Here is a 19,724-nt window from a genome sequence, read left to right as displayed (position 1 = left end):
CGAGGGAAGTGGTGGCAGGCGGTGCTGGGCTGGGCGGGGCGGAGGCCAGCCCTCACCTCTGCTTAGGGTCCTTCTTAAGCAGCCCAGCAAGCAGGGACTTGGCCTCAGGGCTAAGCGTGCGTGGGAAGCGGATCTCCTCCATGAGGATGAGCTCGAAGAGGCGCTCGTGATCCTGGTTGTAGAAGGGCAGGCGGCCGCACATCATCTCGTACATGACCACGCCCAGCCCCCACCAGTCCACCGCCCGGCCGTAGTCATTGTCCTCCAGCACCTGCGCGGGGAGGGGCAGTGAGGGGCCACCGAAGGAGCCGCAGCCCGGCCCGCAGGGGTCTGGGCTGAGGGGCCCCACCTCCCCTGGCCTTCCAGCCCCAGACACCTCGGGCGCCAGGTACTCAGGGGTCCCACAGAAGGTCTTCATGGTGGCCCCGTCGCTGATGCCCTCCTTGCACAGGCCGAAGTCGGTGATCTTGATGTGGCCGTCCTTGTCCAGCATGAGGTTTTCCAGCTGTAATAAAAGTCAGCGTGTCAGGGACATAGCTTATCTCAGGGTTTCCTGCGGCCCCCGAAACCCCACACGCCCCTGCCCTTCCCTGCGGTGGGGGGTCATGGCAGGGCCAGGGGTGCTTGCGGGAGGGGTCAGAGAGCAACCTGCCCCCCCACCAGGGGTCAGGCCCTCTGAGGCTCGGGGGGAGGAGTCAGACCCAGCACCTCCCCAGCCCCTGCCGCCCCCAGGGAGCTGGGAAGGCAGGCAGGGGGAGATGGGAGCCAGGTCCTGCCCGAGTGGCTTCCCCCCACTGTGGGCAGTGGTGGTTACACTTCAGGTGTGAGGAACACTGAACACTAGCTTTCTATTTTTTCCTGAACGTAACACAAATGGGCACTTCACTGGGCCTCGATGTAACCTCCACCAAATCAGGAAACAACTCCACCAGCCCTAAGTCCCCCGCTGCGTTATTAGCCACCACCTCCCCCAACAGAAAAGGGACTTCATTTCTGTGCTTTTCTTCACAGTGTTTCCCACCTACGTATACACTGTAAGTGATACAGACTCATCTCAGCTGTTCTGGTGGCCCCTCAGCCTTAGCCCGTGAGACCGGAGCCTGTCCTCCTGAACTGCTGTACAGATGGTGTGGATCCACCACAATGTCTTCTATTTCCTTTCCAACAGTGGGCACTTGGGCGGCTTCCATCTGGGGTTAGTGTACACAGAGCTGCTGGAGCGTGTGTGTCCACGTGGAGATGCACACAGGCGCCTGTTCTGGTGCACGCTCCCAGTCAGAATGGCAGGCTCACTGTGGACATTGTGTGCTGAGCGCTGGTGGACCCTGGTGGGCCATCTTCTGAAGAGCCTGGACCACCTGACATCCTCTCGCCATTGCTCCCAGGAATCCTGGAAGGGCCCCACGCAGGCCACCTGCCCAAGACCACCACCTTGGGCCTGAGTCGAGGCTCAGCTCCAAGAAGGACAAGACAGACCCTCCATGGAAGGGAAGCTCAGAGATGAGTGGGTGGCCCGGGCGCGGCCTGCTCACCTTGATGTCGCGGTACACCACGTCCCGCGAGTGCAGGTACTCCAGGGCTGAGACGATCTCCGCGCCATAAAAGCGGGCCCGATCCTCTGTGAAGACACGCTCCCGCGACAGGTGGAAGAACAGCTGCCGGCGGAGGGAGGCAGGGAGGGTGAGACCCCTGGCCCAGAGGAGGGGAGGATGGCACCCAGCCCGGTGACATGGTGACACCTGCCCCACGAACTGCAAGTGATGGTGAGGATCAAGCGAGGGACGGGACGGTGAGTACAGAAAAACTCACGTGAGCGACAAAGAGAAAAAATGAGCAAGGGGTAAAGAGGGAAGGCGAGACAACAGGCGCCACGCGGAGAGTTGGGGGGCGGCTGCAGGAGGGGGCAGGCAAACGAGGGAGCAACAGCGAGGAGGCAGCGGAGCACGACTCAGGAGCAAGTGGCAACGAGCTGTGAGACGAGACCACATGGGAGATGAAGCCAGTGAGTCACACGAGGCGGAGAGAGAAGGGTGTGAGGGATGAGGAGTGGGCAACATCTCTCATCAGGAGACCTTGCTGAAAGTAGAGGACAGGCGATCCTGACCCGCAGACCCTTTCTCTGCAGCCTTTAAGAACGTCCTTGCAGCGCCGTCGGCCACCACCCCACAGCCCTCTGAACCTCAGTCTGTATCCCACACACCAACTCACTAAACGTGTGAACTTGGACAAGCCACTTAATGTCTCTGAGCCTGTCTCCCCACCTGCCTCAGGGGGAGGGAGTGAAAGGAAAAAGGTAACACCCCAGTAAGTCTCCCTCTGCCCCCCACATCCAGGAAGGAGACATCCAGAAGGGCAGGCCGGGGGTTGGGGGCTGACCTCGCCACCGTTGGCGTACTCCATCACGAAGCACAGGCGGTCGTGTGTCTGGAAGGCGTACTTCAGTGCCTGTGGGGAAGAAAGTGGCAGCATGTGAGGTGGGAAGACGGCAGGCTCTCTGCTGGGTCCCAGGAGACACAGGCGCTGCTGATTTCCTCCCCGCACTCTCCCCCACAGCCCCGGCCAGGGTCGTGGGAATAACGTGTCTAGGGTTCAAATCGCATCTTCACCTTTTGTGGGGAGTGAGGGAGCTCCTGGCTCTCACAGCAGGGAAGGGGTTACAGGGCTCAACGGTCCTGTCCTCTGCCTCTAATTAAGCCTCCAAGAGACACAGCCAGGGCACAAACTATGTTCTGAGCAACCATGGCTGTTTCACATCTCTCTTCCTCCCATTTTACAGTCCGGTGTGTTAAACTTAGGGGATTCCCTCATGGCTCAGCGGTAAAAAGTCTGCCTGCAACGTAGGAGACCCAGGTTCAATCCCTGGGTGGGCAAGATCCCCTGGAGAAGGGAATGGCAACCTACTCCAGTATTCTTGCCTAGAGAATCCCATGGACAGAGGAGTGTTAAGCTTACACACACACGAGAGGTTTGATGGCTGGGGCTTGGCAGTGGCTTGGGAGCAAACTCCCCAGATAGTCTGGACAAGTGATTCTCCAACAAACAAGTAGTTCTCAAACTGTGCTCTAAGGAGCCCGACAGAGTTCCTCAGAGGACTCTTAGGTAACCCCCTGCTCAAGAAAACTCTGCTGCTCCCTGTCTTCTATACTGAAGAACCTCATAAGGTTTCATTTGAACAAGTACTTTGGTTCAGTAGGACACCTGAACAGCAAGTGAGCTACAGAAACGACCCTTAAACCATTTTCCACCTAGTCCGTTCAACTGACGTCTGCTGGCCTCGACGGAGACTGCTGCCCAAAGAGGTGTCTGCTCAGCCTAAGTTGACAGGCAGCACAGTGATAGTACATCTGCTTCTAGGATTACTTCCTAAAACTCAATCCACTGGACTAAGCACCTCTAACCCACACGGAGAGAAGCCATGTTCTCCTGGGGCCATTTCATAATCTGGTATCATCAGACGGCTGAGGGGTTGACATGAAACCACCGTCTATAAAGAAGCTGCCACCCTGGTGTCTTAGTTCAGGCCACCCGGGGAGCCCATACAGCTGTACCCCTGCCACCAAGCCAACACTAATCCATGCTCCACAGAGCCAGGGGGCATGACTTTCTCTGAGCTCGGTCCTAGGGGCGGCCTGGAGGCCCCATGTGCGCGCCCTGCCTGAGACGGAGTGTTACTCACGGTGAGGAACGGGTGCCTGGTGTTCTGCAGGACCCGGCTCTCGGTGACCGTGTGGGCGACTTCATCCTGCAAACACAGGCTGGGTGAGGGGCTGGCAGGCAGAACCATGCAGGCCTCACACTCGCCCTCCAGCCCGAGAAGATGGGGGAAGAACGGGTTGGAGAACCCCAACTCTGTTCCTAACCAACGCAGAGAATGTGAATTATCACTCACAAGCCCTAATGAAATACCAGACCCAGACAGGGCCACTCAGTGACTTGCTGTCAAAACCACCAGGTGAAAAGCTGATGGACACTTCTGACAAGGGAGGATCCTACTGTCACCACCTGGACCCACAGGCCAAGTCTGACGTCTGCAGGTGGGGGAGCAGACACTGAGAGCCCTGAGGTGACGCCACAGGCTGTGGTGCTCCTATACATGGTGGCGACCCTATAAACATTCTTGAAGGACCCAGATCTAGTCAGGACTCTTGGCTGTGAGCAATGATTCCCAGTGTGTGGTCCCTACACTGGCAGCATCGGTGTTGCCTGGGAATTTGGGAAAACACAAATTATCAGGCCCCTCCTTGGACCCATGAATCAGAAACTCGGGGTGCGGGCCCAGCACCAGTGTCACAGGCCCCCCAGGACTCTAACAGGGGCTTGAATTTGGTATCTGAGTGTACCCAGAGAGCTGCAGTGCCCAGACACCTACTCTCCCTCCACGGGGCAAGTCTGTCTTCAGAGATGCTGTGATAACATCGTAACAACGTCTAAGAATGTTTCTGACTCACAACTCAGGGGTGGAGGGCTGCCCTGGTAGGGGCCAGGGATGGGGGGGCATGTCACACAGGGCACGTAACAGCCCCCCTGGCAGAGAATGGTCTGGTCTTAAGTGTCACAGCTGAGGCTGAGAAGCCCTGCCCCGCACCAATGACATCTAGGGCTTGTTCATTTTTGTTGGACATGATCACAGCATCATGATCACAGTCTTTAAGACCATCATCTGTTAAAGATATACATCTAAACATGTATGCCTGGAAATCTCTGATGCCTATAACATGCTTTAAGGTACTCCAGAACAAAAAGAGAGGAGGGCAGAGCTAATGAAACAAGACTGGCCAAATGGTAATGTTAAAGCTAGGTGACTAGATGGGGCAATCCACTATATTTTTCTTCAAAAATTTTTATGTATTTTAAGAATATCCTAGTTTAAAAACTTTAAATAAGAAAAAAGGAACAGAATTCCATTTCCAGCCCAGCCTCCTCCCAAGACACCCTGAGCCAAGCCCCCACCCTAGTGGCCCCCCCAGGCCCTGCTGGGTGAGGCCCATCAGACTCTCTCTTCCTTCCTCCCTGGCGTCCAGAAGGTGGGGGACTCAGCAGGCAGGGCCCCACTCTCTGAGCCTCAGGCTCCCCTTCTCTGGGGCCCTACAGGACTAAGCAGTGGGTCTGCGGGTGGGGGACACAGCAGCAGACGCAGGTGTCCCAGCTGGTGTGTGCTCACGACCACAGGCACACTCCGGGCTGGGCCCCACGGCGGCCCGGGGAGGGCCTACCTTGGCGATGATCACCTCCTTCCGCAGGATCTTCATGGCGTAGTAGCGGCCGGTGGCCTTCTCCCGCACCAGGATGACCTTGCCAAAGGTGCCCTTGCCCAGGAGTTTGAGATAGTCAAAGTCATTCATGGTCTGCCCGGGATGGAGAGAGAGTCGGGCAGTCAGAGCTTGGCATGTGGCCCGTGGGAAGAAATTTTAACAAAGAGAAGAGAAAATTCAAAGGACACTGTTGCCAAAATGCCCAGGCGGGAGCAGGGAGGCCCCAGGCAGCAACTGTTTGTTCTGAAGCGGCCTTCAGACTGAGGCTCTCCCACCATCGGCTTTCCCAGGCACAGGGCCCTGGGGGGCTGGGCTAGGGCTCTGAGGTGGGGGCACAGGGGTCTTCACCACCACTCAGGATGAGGCTGCCCTGTATCCCGTGGGCCCAGGGCAGTACCGCGCCATCTACTGCCTGAAATTACCACACCCACAGGGCAGTCAGGAGGTGTCCTGGCCGGGGCCCTGCGCTCTCAGTATGGAATTCCAGGGGGGCAGGGCTGAGAGCGGTGCTCACAGACTGGCAGGCCCCCCCTCCCCGCTCCCGGCACTTACCACCTTGGCCCGCGCCTTGCTAACTGCCACCTCCATCTCCTCGGCCGCAGAAGAGTCACTGGGGGAGCCACACTTGTAGTCCATGGGGTCCTCCCCTGGGCCCCGCTGCTTGAGGCTGTTGGCAACCATCTGGATGGCCCGCATCCACTCCTCCCTGTGTGAAGATGCATCCAGGGAGCCATGAGTCCTGGGGTGCCTGGGCCTCAGGGCAGGAGGCGCTGAGCCCCACGAGCAAGTGACTAAAACACCTTCCAGCATTCTGGGGAGATCTGCCTGACCGAGGGAAGCTGAAATGTTACAGGCCCCTCTGGCTGTGGCAGATCGGAGAGGGCAAGACTAGAATAAGGACAGAGACTATCTGTGTATCCAGCAGGGGCCTGACCTGAGGGCCACTTGAAATCGGGGAGCAATTACGTGACTAGAGGGGAGAACACCTTTCCTCACAGGTTCTGGAAAATAAGCTGCCTTCTTGAGCCTTGAACCAGGGAGACAGTGCTCCTCTGAGGCACTGGGAACAAATGATGAGCTCATGTGTACAAGTGACCAGTAAAAGAAAACCAAGAGCAGAAGGAAGTGTTCATTTGCCAAAGAAGGTGGCGATCTTACAAGCCAAGAGCTGACCAATGGGACCCCCTGGAGGTGTCTGTCTGGGGGTGGGCAGCTCAGGGGCCATCCTGCTGGGGCAGGGACCAGGGGGAGACGCTGGCTGACAGGGAAGCAGGTCCCAGCAGAAAGGAGATGGGTTTAAGAACAATAAAGTAGTTCTGACACTCATGATTTAAACTCGCTGGGAAAGAACTTTCTTTTGATACTCGCAACAGACCGGCCTGTAGAGAGGGAAGTACAGCTATGAGAAGTGAGTAAAAAGTGTCTGCTGTGCTCAGCCATGTCTGACTCTCTGTGACCCCACGGACTGCAGCCCACCAAGACTCCTGTCCATGGGATTTTCCAGGCAAGAATATTGCAGTGGGTTGCCATTTCCTTCTCCAGGGAATCTTCCCAATCCAGGGAATGAACCCACGTCTCCTGCGTCTCCTGCATTGGCAGGCAGATTCGTTACCACTGAGCCACCTGGGAAGCCCAAGTAAAAAAGACCACACACCAAAAAGAAAAAAGTATGAGGCTGAACGATACTAAATTGTTTGGACCCACTAGTTTGGTCCCTCTAGTTTGGACCCACCACACAATTTTAGGGGTTCAGCCCAACATTTGTTCAGCCCCCTATGGATTTTGCTCATGTCTGTAAAAGCCATGTAACCAGCTCTGGCTGAGCTCCACGGCTTGCTGAGCAAAAGCAGCACCCAAGTCCCAGGGTCTCAGTTCACACCTAGAAGCTCTGCCTCTCTCCTGGCCTCACTCACTTAGGATGACTTCGCTTCCTAAGACAGACGCGAGAGTTCTGGGAGCATGATTATCAGGGGCTGGCGCAGATGCCCTACCCAAGCCCGAGCAGAGTCTGGGGGCCCTGGATGCCATGTGTGTCCGCCCCACGAGGGCAGGCATTTGGGGCTGGTGTGACCTGGCCCCTGGCGGGTACTCGGGAGACATGTGGGGAACGGCTGAGCGAGGCAGCCAAAGCCCTGGGTGGCCCTAAGCCCACTGCACACCCAGGCCGAGCGGCGCGAGCCTCTCCCCTCCCTGACCCAGTACCTCAAGCAGGCATTTCTCAACGGGTGTCACCCAAGCCCTCCTTGGAACAAGTAATGGGACAAATCCCTGGCCCTACATTAACATTCCTGTTTCCAAAAACTGAGGGGGAGGGGAGCATACCCTGCGACACACTCTATCAGATCAGAACTGTCCTCTTAGAAATCTGAAAATGCTGAATTTGGGTATATGGCCATGGATTGAAAAACAAAAAAAAAATCACCCATCTCCTAAAATAGGCTGAATACACTAAAAAAAAAAAAAAAAAAGGCATATACCTCACATGTAGAGATTGTGAGAGACTGCCACATGGAAAAAGCAATTTGCAGGCCAAGATGTGCGTGTACTATCGTCTGTCTGTAAGGGAGGAAGAGACAGTCCATTCTCAGGAGCCTGAATGGACAAGAGATGGAGCCTCCACACTGCGGGAGGGGCACCAGAAGCAGAGGACAGCAGAGCTGGGGCTCAGACAGCAGCCCTGGCACCAGGGCGAGCCCCTGCCCCCAGCTCACCCCCTCCTCAGCACCCAGGCAGCACTGAGACGCTGGGGAGCTGCCATGTACAAAACCTGAACCCAGAGAAAGTTCTCGCCTCAAGGAAGGGGCTAAAGATTACACTGGAGGGGCCTGGACCCATCCCACCTGGAGCCAGAACCCACGGGGGTTCACATGGAGGCTGGTCGGGTGTAACTCTCTGCCACCCGACACACCCCGGATCTGGTTCCAACTGGACCGAGGTGGCAAGGTTGCAGCACTCAGAATTTCAGAGAAAAGGCAAGGGCCTATGTCCAGGATACTCCTCAAGGGTTTGCAACATGGTGTCTGGGGCAGAAGGGAGCTTCCTCCCTGGGCTGGGGCAAATGGGCCTTCCACCCCTCAAAGGAAAGCTCCCAGGGAAACGCTGAGCAAAGTAATGGATTCAGACATACCACCTCATTCCATGCTCCTTAAGAGGGCTGCAGAGGGAGCAGTCGTGCTCCCAATGGGACACTGAGGTGCACGGAGGTGGGGTCTCCTGTGGGGGTTCCACAGTCAGGAGGCCGTGGTGCTGAGACCCACACTCAGCGCTCCTCCAGGCCCTCCAGCCCAGGGGAATGGCGTTGGGGGCACTCACGGGTGGGCTCAGGGACACCCCTCTGCATGCACAGAGCCGAAGGGCACGGCAGAGGCAAGCTGCCCCTCAGGAGCCCGACCCCGCCATGTTTCTAGCCCACTTTCCTTGAGAGACCCCCCCTCACTAAACAACCCAAGGGCCCTCCGCTTGCTTGCTCCCAGAGCTGTTGAAGTGCTTCAAGTGAAGTAACTTGAGTCCTCCCTGCATACCTCTGAAGGAGGTACTATTATTCACCTTTCCTTACAAATGAGGAGACCGAAGCACAGAGGGGCTGACAGTTACCCAGTGGCAGTCAGCAACCAGAGGCCCAGGGACGCAAACCCTGCCAGGCTCCGCAGGGCGGCGTCAGGCAGGGGAGCTGGGCCTGACCTCACCCCACTGCCAAATGGCCGTGGGGCCCTGGGCGGCCTCACCTCTAGGACCTCCGTTTGCCCCCCGCATTCCCTGGGCCGGACACCACAGCTGAGAGCACAGACTCTGGAGCCGGAAGGCCTGAAGGGAATCCGGGCTCTGCACCTTCCTGAGGCAACCACGGGTGGGCCACCTGACTTTCCTGTGCCTTAGTGGGCTGACGCGTGGAGCAGGGACCAGAGGGCTGTCCAAGGAAGGAAGGAGACACCAACATCAAGTGCTCAGGACAGAGCGAACACCTCAAAGGGTTGTGAGGAGTCACCCAGCCAGTCCCTCCTGAGTGGCTTCTGTGTGCCAGGCCTTCTTCTGGGCGCTAGGGGTGCAGCAGGGAACCAGCCTCACTGGAGCTCCAGGCTTAACATGCAAGACACCTGTGTCAAGGCTCCAAGGCAGGGGCCAGAGAGGAAGCCCCTGCTCCCCTGCTCAGAGGGTGGTCTGGGAAGGCCTCTCGAAGGAGGTGGCACGTAAGTCAGGACGTGGAGAACCTCCCAGAACGTGGGGCCTCCCCAGGGCCAAGAACAGGCACTTGGCTGTGAAATAAGTGAAATGGAGGGGAGGAGGCAGCCCTGTGAAGTGTCAGGAGGGCAAAGAAGCCAGGCAGAGTGACCAGCATGGCGAAGGCCCTGAGGAGGGAGCCTGGGGTGTCTGTGAGAGGCCCAGCAGGTGCCAGCCTGGCTGGAGCCAACAGAGAGAGAGGAATGGAAGCAATGAGAACAGGAGGGAGGACAGGCCACGTCAGGCTCCATAGGCCACGGCGTGAAGGAGTTAAGTCTTGATCCTTCACATCACAGAAGTCCTGGAAGGGTCTATAGGGGTTGACAGGACCTGACTTCCGCTTTAAGTCAGCAGCTGCTGTGTGGAGTATGGGCTGAGAGTCTCAAGAGGAAGCACAAAGCTAGTCTCACGGCAAGAGGAGAGGGTGGTAGAGGATTCGGAGGCAAGAAAAGGTAGCGTGATTCTACGGGCCCCCCGAGCCAAGATGCTTCCACATCCCCCTCATTCCTCACAACCACTGAGCCCCACCGAGACAGCGGCACAGTGGTTGGTCTGACTCCAGATCCTGGGCCGCAGCCCTGGGCCACCCGGCTGAGTAGAATGAACTGCACCCTGGAGGGAAGTCCAGTGACCTGGAGGTGACGGGGTTGTTCTCGTCACAGCCTCGGGAAGAACAGTTGACTGCTGGTCTGACGCCAGATGGGGCCCTCTCTCCTAACCAGGGTCCTCCTCTGAACCAGAGGGGTGTTCAAATGGAGGCATCTGGGGTCCCCCTCTGCTCAGACACTCTCAGATGGGCTGTCTTGGCTGATTCAGGTCCAGCCCCGCTTGGCAGGGAAAACATAGGCCCTTCAGATCGTCTTCTTTCATTTTGTACCTCTCTGGGCTTCGGTCTCACCATCATTATGTCTGTTTAGCAGGTGAGGAACTCCTGCCTAGAAATGTTGTGAGGATAAGTGAATTAATACCTGTGACAACCTTAGAACACGGTCTGGCTCAACAGAGCATTAGTCCTAACTGTTCTTTTATTCATTTGACAAATATTTACTGAATACCTAGTTATATTCCTGGCACAAATAAACAAACAGAAAATGTCACACCAGGTAGAACAGATGCTATGAAGACAAATAAAGCAGGCTAAGGGTAACAGTCATGGAAGGCAGGCAGGCAGGACCCTCCAAGAAGGTGGCATCTGAGCAGAGACCCCACAAAGTTAAAAGCAGAAATATAATGACATCTGGGGAAGAGGATTCCAAGCAAAGGAAACAAGTGCAAAGGTCCTGAAGTAGGAAGTGTGCCTGGCATGTTTAAGGGACAGCATGGAGGCCACGGTGGCTAAAGTGAGGGAACTGGTGGCAGGAAAGTACTCTGAGGCCAGATCACGCAGGTCTTTGTAGAACAGGGCATCGACTTTGGAGTTTACTCCAACTGAGACGAAGAGCTTCAGAGTTCCAAACAGAAAAACTGCACGGTAAGATTTCCATTAAAAAAGATCACACCAATGTGATGCTCTGTTAAATATTCCTGCCAAGACCAGGGGTCTGCCAACTTCTCCTGGAAAGAGCCGAAGAGTAAATATTTAAGGCCTTGCAGGTCACACAGTCTCTGTTACAACTCGGTCACTGCTCAATTCTGCCACAGGACAGCAAAAAGCAGTCACAGATAATTGGTAAGTGAATAGGCGTGGTGTTCCAATAAAACTTTATTTATAAAAATAGGAGGCCAGGCCACAGTTTGACAACCTTGATTCAGACCTAATTTCTGGTTTACAGGAAATACAGGCACAGAAGAACAAAGAAAACAGTGCCAAAAGACAATATGACACATTCAGAGTATGGGGCATCCCACAAGACCACTAGTCTGGCTTGTCAAAAAAGAAAAAAAAAAAATCAACTGTGGCGAGGGAAGAGACACAAAGGTTAAACTAGATTAAAACAGGACACAGACAGCATGTGCCTTGGTTTATCAAATCCTGGTCTGGAAAACAACATTTTGAGGACAAAATTTAACTATGGGGAAATTTAACTATGGCTCAGATTTGGGGAGGATGTTAGTAAATATTAATATTACAAATAATCATCTCTGGTGTGATAAGGGCACCAAGATTCTGTAGAAGCAGCTCCTTATTCTTAGGAGATGCCTGCTGATGTATTAAGGAGGAAAGTGTCACAAAGTATGAACAGAAGTTCAAGATTCAGCATAAAATACAGCCAGATGAGGCCAACATGGCACATGCTCAACTGCTGAACCTAACTGCAGGGTATCTAGCTGTTCATTTACGACAGCGGTCTTTCAACTGTTCCATCCGCCTGAAACAACAAGTCATGGCAGGGAGTAGGGGAATTGCTCCAGCTGCCCTGGGGAGAGCTCGCTGGGGGAGGAAGCGACCAGGCTGCTGCAGCGGTGACTGGTCACCAGAGTGGCCCTGTCGGCCCCCTACACCACCCCACCCCCTGCTCCTCAGGCTCAGGCCTGGCAGGGCAGCGAGGACAGTCACGAGCAGAGCAGCCTCCCTCTCCTGGGTTTCTGACTCACACCTTCCCTAGGGTTAAGGTCAGGAATCTGGGGTCTGGTCTCGGAACAATCTCATCAGATTTCTCTTCAGTGGCAGCAGCAGGTACTAAGAAAAGGAGGAAAGTGGGGGCTCTCCAGTCCCTACGGTCTTGGTAAAGGGATTCTTCCCCATGCCAAAGAGCATGGCATTACGAAAATGGAAACTAAAGCAGGTCTCTTGCTACTAAAACTCTGCCGGTTCCCCACGGCTCCTGCTCCAGGCTTGCAAAGTGTGTGCCAGGTACTGCTGAGTCCAGGGCTTCCTGTTTATCATCCCCCTGAATCTTTCAGCAACCCTGTGACAAACCCCAATTGATTCACTGCTTGCCAAGCCCCGTGGGGACCTCCATCTGGAGCCCAGGCGCTGGCTGAGCTCGCCAGCTTCAAGGCCTCCACTGCCCCTCTTCCAAGACCCCTAGCCCTTGATTCTTTAGTCATGCAGAACCCTCTGAGGTCCCTGGGATGACAGGCTGCCTCGCCTCCAGGCTTTTTCATAGGCTGGTCCCTTTTTCTGAAGCCACCTTCTTCTTATCTCCATGGCCGATTCCCCACCATTCCTCAAAACTCAGCCCAATGCCTAGACCCTATGCACCTTCTGATCCCAATTGGCTTTTACTGGCAGGCCATGTTTCCTGTGCCCAGTTTTTATCTGAGTAACATCTCAGTGGGTCTGAGGTGACCATTCTGTTCCCCATAGTGGGGCAAGTATATTTTCAACCTTGGGAAGCTTTGCAATGACACAGTTTAGATTACAGTAGCATGTCTTTTTGCTCTAGAAATGCACTGCCCACAAGGGCAGCCACTAGCCCTAGGTGGCTATTTAAATTTAAATTAAATAAAATACAAAATTCCGTTTCTCAGCTTCATGAGCCCTGTTTCACATGCTCAGCAGGCACACGTGACTAGCGGCTACCCTGCTGGACACTGCATTTCTATCATGGAAGAAGCTTCTCTTGGGCAGCACTGATTTAGGGTGCTCCAGAGGATCAGCTGAATCCTCACCCCAAAGACAAGCTAAAAAAATGTTTCTTAAAATGAAGGCCACACGGGTTCGAACCCTGGTCAGGGAATTAAGATCCCACATGCCGCACAGCACAGCAAAAAAAAAAAAAAAGGAAAAAAAATCTGTCAAAGTGAAGGCCAAAGGGACAACGTGAGAGGAAAGTATTTGCCACTTGTTACAAAGGGCTAAGCTCTCTAATATATGAAGAGCTTTCAGAAATAAATAAGCAAAAGACCAAGTACCCCAAAGAAAAACAGACAAAGAACATGAACAGACAATTCAGAAACAGCAACTCACACGGCCCTAGAACACACGACACCTAAGGACAAACACACTCACTAAACATTTGGTAAAAAGTCAAATGTTTGAAAACACAAGCTGTGAGAGCCTTCTTAGACAAGGCCTAACAGAATTAGAATTCTATCATGCCTAACACCAATAGAATTGGTAATAAAAATTACCGATGCATATTCCCTGTGACCCAGCAATTCCACATCTGGGTAAGAATCCACCTTATAGATTCACCTGCAAGTATGTCAAACGAGGTAAGCACAAGTTGTTTCACTGTGGCATTGCTTCTCCCATCTAAGGACTAACCAGGCCCGACTCTGCTTAGCTCCTGAGATTAGATGAGATCGGGCGTGTTCAGGGTGGTATGGCCCGTAGACCGTGGCACTGCTTCTAATGAGCCCACAAGGTTGAAATAACCCCAATCACCATTAATAAAGAACTGCTAAACTCAGGGACACAGATGTGTACCTGTTAAAAAGAAAAATGCAGCAGCGGCATCTCTATACATATACAGAAGCAGAGAGAGTCCCCAAGATACATTAAATAAAACAACAGTTTGGGCACAGTGCCACCTTTTGAATAAAAAGAAAAAACAAGAGGAGCAGGGCACAGAAGTGATAGCTGAACGAGCTTGTCCACACTCATTGAGAAGAAGCTCCTGTAGGACACGTAAGAACAGCAGTCAGCTAGGGGGTGGGGGATATGGCGTGTGGGGCTGAAGCGAGAGTGAAGCTTTCACTAGACACCTCCTCGTGCTGTTTTGCATCTGTGAACTAGGTGAACCTGCTATCTCTTCTGATTAATAAGCTGATCTTTTGAAAAACGGAATCTCTGGACCACCTGCCTCTATATCAATGGAGATGCTCATTAAAAAGGCAGCTCCCTGACCCTTTGCAAGTCTCTGGATAAGCAGAGGCCCTGAAGAGGTCCAGAGCGCCTCACTGCTAACAAACTGTCATGATTCCAGCACACTCTCCTATCTGAGGACACAGAACGGGGAGAACCCCTGCTTCTCTTAGCTCACACAAGGGCTAAGATGGGAAATTCCTAGGTAGGGGCTCAGGGGAATCTGTCCCTCTGCGCCCCTCACCTCAAACTGAGCCTGGTCCCTCCCAAAGGGCGGCCACGTGGAGGCCCCGACTTGCCTCTCGTCCGGGGAGTCGACATGGAAGGTCCTCTCGATGACTGTGGTCCACTGCAGACAGCGAATGACGAAGGTATTGGGTCGAGGTCTCTCGGTCTTCATCAGCTGGCATTCTGCAGAAGAGGGGTGTGGGCAGGGAGTGTGAGGGGCAGTCCGTGTTCCCCAAGTCACCCTCCGTGTGCTAGCCCTGTGACACTACTGACCAAGACAGCCTGTCCCTACAGGTACAGTGTGTGTGTGTGGAAGGGGGACAGCCCACCCAACAGCGATGGCTCAGTGGTCAGGGCTGTGATGGGGGATGGAGGGGCATCCGAAGAGGCAGCCAATCCTGTCCAGGGGCTCGGAAGGCTTTTCCAGAGGAAGGGCATCCCTGTACTGAGCCCTGAAGGCAGAAGAGGGCATTGGGTACAGAAGCCTAGAGGTGAGAGAGGGCCCAGTGTACTTAGGGAAGAGCAAATTCCGTGTGAGGAGGAGAGAAGGGAGAGACAGGCTGGAGAGGTGAGCGGGGGCCGGCCTGCAGGGCTCAGAGGCATGGCGAGGAACCTGGACGTGTTCTGAGGGAGCAGGAAAAGACAAGAACAGACTTAGACAGACCCCTCTGGTTGTTGTGTAGAGGTGAGAGAGAAGGGAGGCTGGAAGCCCAGGGAAGGCATGAGGCCATCGAGTAGGGGAGGGGAGGGAAGGCAGGCAGACCACAGGGCCACAGTGGGGTGCATAGAAGCATCTGGATTGCCGCCCTGGCCTGAGGATGAGAGGCAACAAGGCCCTCCTGGAGGAGACGGGGGTCGGAGGGGGGGAGTTCAGGGAGGGAGAGGGGACTCAAAGGATGGTGTGGCTCATGGAGGGGATCTCACGGCGGGACACTCAAGGATATTGAAAGAGAGATGTGCAGAAAAGCAGCTCAGGCCAGGTGGGGAAGGCAGCCAGGGTCAGGGACAGCCATGTCGGGGTCACCAGCCCATGGGAAAGCCACCAAGGCAGGGCTTTAAGCAGGATAGAGAAGGAGTGGGGCTGGATTCCAGAAAGAGCAGGTGGGCTGCTCGAGAAGCGAGGCTGGGGACGAGGCTAGAGCAGGGAGCTGGTGGGGCGAGGACTGTGTCTGGGCTACCTAGTGGTAGTACAGATGAGTGACTTTGAAACATTTAGGGGGTGTGACAAGAACGTGGTGACCCATTGGGTCAGCGGGGAAGGAAGGTGGTGGTGAGGGGAGGGCAGGTTCTGTGAGGCCCAGGCAGGGGTTCTGCACGGGCCAGGCTTTCACTGGTCAGCTTCCAGCTAGAAGCCTCCGCCTCAGGCACCACAGACAGGCCAGAAGGCTGGAAAGTGCCCCAGCTCCTTTCTTCCTCCTGCTCTCCATTGGCGTCAACACAGCCCCCAGGCCCAGGAAACACAGAGGTGGAGCAGGAGAGAGTGGAAAACAGACCTGGGGGCAAACAGACCCCAGACAGGCCTACAGCCTGGAACGAACACGCCCCATGTGCCCCCAAGACGCACCTGCGACAGAGAAGTTGTTTAAGGGGGGCAGGGTCTGGTCGGGGGCCTCAGGCCGCTCCTTATAGCCAATGAAGGAGCCGTCACTCTTCAGCAGGAAGTACCGGGGCCGCCAGGTCTTGATATATTCACCTGAACAGGTAGGGCGGGAGGGAGAGAAGTCAGGGCAGCCAGCCCCATGGGGCAGTGCCTGGCAAGGGGCCCCACACTGGGAGGAGGATGGACAAGAGGGTGAGGAGTGTGCTTCTCCTGGAGAAACCCTCCAGGCAGCCCCAACTGATGCAGGCTGGGCGCTGGGCTGGGCCCAGTGATCCAGAGGTCACGCCTGGCAGGAAGGCGCCGCACCGCCCCGGGGCACCAGCTGCCTCACAGTGTGGCCAGCAGTGAGACATCCTTGCCAGCGCATGGCCCAGTCCCAGGGGAGGCCCAGGCTTCTAATATACATGCCTTGTGGCCCTGGAGGGCCAAATCCCATGAGCGGGTATTCACTCTACAGCTGTGCGGGGGGATCGAATGTCAAAACACTGTGCCAGGTCGGGTATTACTGTTGCTGTGCCCTCCATGTGCTCCTTGACTCCCTCCATTTGTTCTAACCATGAATATCCAAGCACCCCATGTACATACATATGTATGTACACACACACACTCCTCAGAGGGGTGGCTAAGGACTAAAATGAAACAGTGAAACACATATCTGCCCAAAAACTTATATATATAAATACCCACAGCAACATTATTCATAATAGTAAAGAGCAGAAACTCCAAAGTGTATCCACTAACAAATGGATAAACGAAATGTGGCATATCCATATGACGGAATATTAGTATTACTTGGTCATTAAAAGAAATGAAGTATTGGGAATTCCCTGCTGGTCCAGTGGTTAGGGCTCTGCACTTCCAATGCAGAGGGTGAGGGTTCGACCCCTTGTCAGGGAACTAAAATCCAATATGCAATGCATTGTGGCCAAAAAAAGTATTGATACATGAAGTATTAATACACGCTACAAGGTGGATGAACCATAACTTACACACTACAAGGTGGATGAACCATAACCTACATGCTACGAGGTAGATGAACCATAACTTAACGCTAACTGAAAAAAGCTTGTCACAAAGGACGACAAATTATATGATTTCATCTATATAAATTGTCCAGAACAGGGAAACTTCTAAAGATGAAAACTTGATTAGTGGTTGCCTAGGGCTGAGGAGGGGGCGAGTCTGGGCGGGGACTGGAGGGTCCCTTTTCAGGGTAGTGAGAAAGTTCTGAAATTGACTGGGGTGATGGAGGCACAGCTCTAAATACACTCAAGACCCCAAGTGGCTGAACTGTATGGTATGTGAACTGTGTCTCAAGCTGCTTTAAAAAAAAGAGAGAGATGGCAAATACAAAGCAAACACAAAGCACCCAGCCTAGCTAGGGACCAGCACACCAATAAGTCAATGAATGCTCTTTATCATCAGCCCACCGGGCAAGCAAAGAGTGTGTGCATCATAACTGGGTGGCAGGGTGGGCTCCATTAAGTCAGCACCAGAAGCCAGGGTGGGCTTCTCTAAGTCTTTGTTTCCTGGCATGAGAAGAACATCCAGTAATCAACGATGATGACTAGATAATACTACAGGGTACTATGTGCCTGCCAGGCACCATCCTAAGTTTCTTATAGGCTTTAACTTGTTGAATTATTTCAAATGTCAATACCAAATGATTTGATGTATGTAAAGTTTAAAAACTAGCAAAACCACAAATCTGACAGCACCATAAAAGGATCATATACCATGACCAAGTGGGTTTTATCCCAGGACTGCAAGGGTAGTTCAACAATATGAAAAGCAATCAGTGTTGTATACCTCAATAGAATGAAGGGGGGAAAAAACCACAAGATCATCCAGACTGACACAGAAAAAGCATTTGACAAAATCCAGCACTCTTTCATGATAAAAATACTCAGTAAGCTAGGAAGAGAAGGAGGAACCTCCTCCACAAGATAAAAGGGCATCTATGAAAAATCCACAAGTCAACATCATACTCAAGGATGAAAGAATGAACGCTTTCCCTTGGCTAAGATCAGGAACAAGACAAAGATTTCCACTTTCACCACTGCTCTGAAACACTGTAATCTAAGTTCCAGCCAGAGAAAAAGATAAAAAGTATCCAATTTGAAAAGGAGTACGTAAAACTACCTTTATTTGCAGATAACACAACCCTATATACAGAAAATCACAAAAATCCACAAAACAATTACTAGAGCTAACAAATTCAGCAAGATCAACACACAAAAACAAATTGTGTTTCTAAACACTAGCAATGAATAATCCAAAAAAGAAATTAAAGAAAACATCCATTTACAACAGCACGAGTAGGCAAAGATTTATACACTAAAAACTACGAAACAGGGGCTTCCCTGCTGGCACACTGGTAAAGAATCTGCCTGCCAATGCAGGAGACCCTAGTTCAATCCTTGGTCCAGCAAGACCCAAATGCCTCAGAGCAACTAACCCAGTGCTCCACAACTATTGAGCCTGTGCTCTAGAACCCAGGAGCCAAAACTATTGAGCCCATGTTCCACAACTACTGAAGCCCGTGTGCCCTAGAGCCCTGCTCCACAACAAGAGAAACCACTGCAATAAAAAGCCTGCGCACCACAACTAGAGAAGCCCCTGCTTGCTGCAACTAGAAAAAAGCCTGTGCAGCAGTGTAGACCCAGCACAGCCAGAAATAAATAAATAAAAATTATATAAAGAAAACAAAACAAAACACTGCTGAAAGAAACTAAAGACCTAAATAAATACAAAGATCCTGCGTCATGGATTGAGACTTGATATTAAGATTGCAATACTACCAAAAGCCATTTACATACAGATTTAACACATTCCCTATCAAAATCCCAATAGCCTTTTTTTTGCTATTGAGGAAGAATCAACCCTCAAATTTACATGGAATTCAAATTTATGTGGCAAGGGGTTCCAAACAGCCAAAGCAATGTTGAAAAAGAACAAACGGAAAGGACTCATACTTCCTTCAAAACTTACTACAAAGCTACAATAATCAAATCGGTGTGGTAAAGGATAGCCAGAGACCAAAGGAGTAGAACTGAGAGTCAAAAAATAAACCTACACAACTATGGGCAACTAATTTTCAACAACAGTACCAAGACCATTCCATTGGGGAAGACCAGTCTCCGCCTCAACAAATAGTCCTGGGACAACTGGATACCCACATGCAAAAGAACAGAGATGGAACTCTACACCATATTTAAAAAATTAACTCAAAGTGGATCTACTTAAAAATAAGAGCTAAAACTAGTAAACTCTTAGAAGGATACATAGGTAAATCTCTGTGACCCTGAACTTGGCAACAGATCCTTAGATATGACAACAAAGGAAAAAAAATAAAGTGGACTCATTGAAATAAAAAATTTTGTGCAAAAGATGTTGTCATGAAAATAAAAAGACAACCAACCAATAGAATGGATAAAAATATTTGTATATCATATGTCTGATAAGAGTCTAGTATCCAGAATACATAATGAACTTTACAACTCAGCAACTACCAAAAAAAAAATCAATTTAAAGAATGGGTGAGGAACTTCCCAGGTGGCTCAGTGGCTAAGAATCCACCTGCCAGTGTAGGAGATACAGGAGATTCGGGTTCGATCCTGGGTTGGGAAGATCCCTTGGAGGAGGAAATGGCAACCCACTCCAGTATTCTTCCCTGGGGAATCCCATGGACAGGGAAGCCTGGTGGGCTACCGTCCACGGGGTTTCAAGGAGT

The 19,724-nt window shown here is 52.7% G+C and overlaps 1 protein-coding gene across 7 annotated transcripts in view; it reads right to left on the bottom strand.

Moving 5' to 3' along the window:
* Nucleotides 1–19,724, bottom strand: part of AKT2 (AKT serine/threonine kinase 2) — a 47,756-nt gene that overhangs the window by 3,316 nt on the left and 24,716 nt on the right. For 2 of the 7 annotated variants that reach the window (XM_081516346.1, XM_081516347.1), the window contains exons 3-11: nt 15,956–16,084; nt 14,463–14,574; nt 5,805–5,958; nt 5,214–5,345; nt 3,677–3,742; nt 2,377–2,445; nt 1,533–1,655; nt 377–505; nt 57–271 (exon numbers count right to left, since the gene is read on the bottom strand). In XM_081516346.1, the coding sequence (XP_081372472.1) occupies nt 57–271; nt 377–505; nt 1,533–1,655; nt 2,377–2,445; nt 3,677–3,742; nt 5,214–5,345; nt 5,805–5,958; nt 14,463–14,574; nt 15,956–16,084 (1,129 nt within the window). Of the gene's footprint in view, nt 1–56; nt 272–376; nt 506–1,532; nt 1,656–2,376; nt 2,446–3,676; nt 3,743–5,213; nt 5,346–5,804; nt 5,959–14,458; nt 14,575–15,955; nt 16,085–19,724 lie in introns of all 7 variants that reach the window. The other 5 variants (XM_081516352.1, XM_081516353.1, XM_081516348.1 and 2 more) reach the window with 5 other exon arrangements.

This window comes from Giraffa tippelskirchi, chromosome 7, assembly GCF_054371585.1.
Source record: "Giraffa tippelskirchi isolate mGirTip1 chromosome 7, T2T-mGirTip1v1.2.pri, whole genome shotgun sequence".
In the NCBI taxonomy this organism is placed as follows: domain Eukaryota; kingdom Metazoa; phylum Chordata; class Mammalia; order Artiodactyla; family Giraffidae; genus Giraffa; species Giraffa tippelskirchi.
Note: the sequence above shows the minus strand (reverse complement) of the source record. Positions and strands in the feature narration are given on the sequence as shown.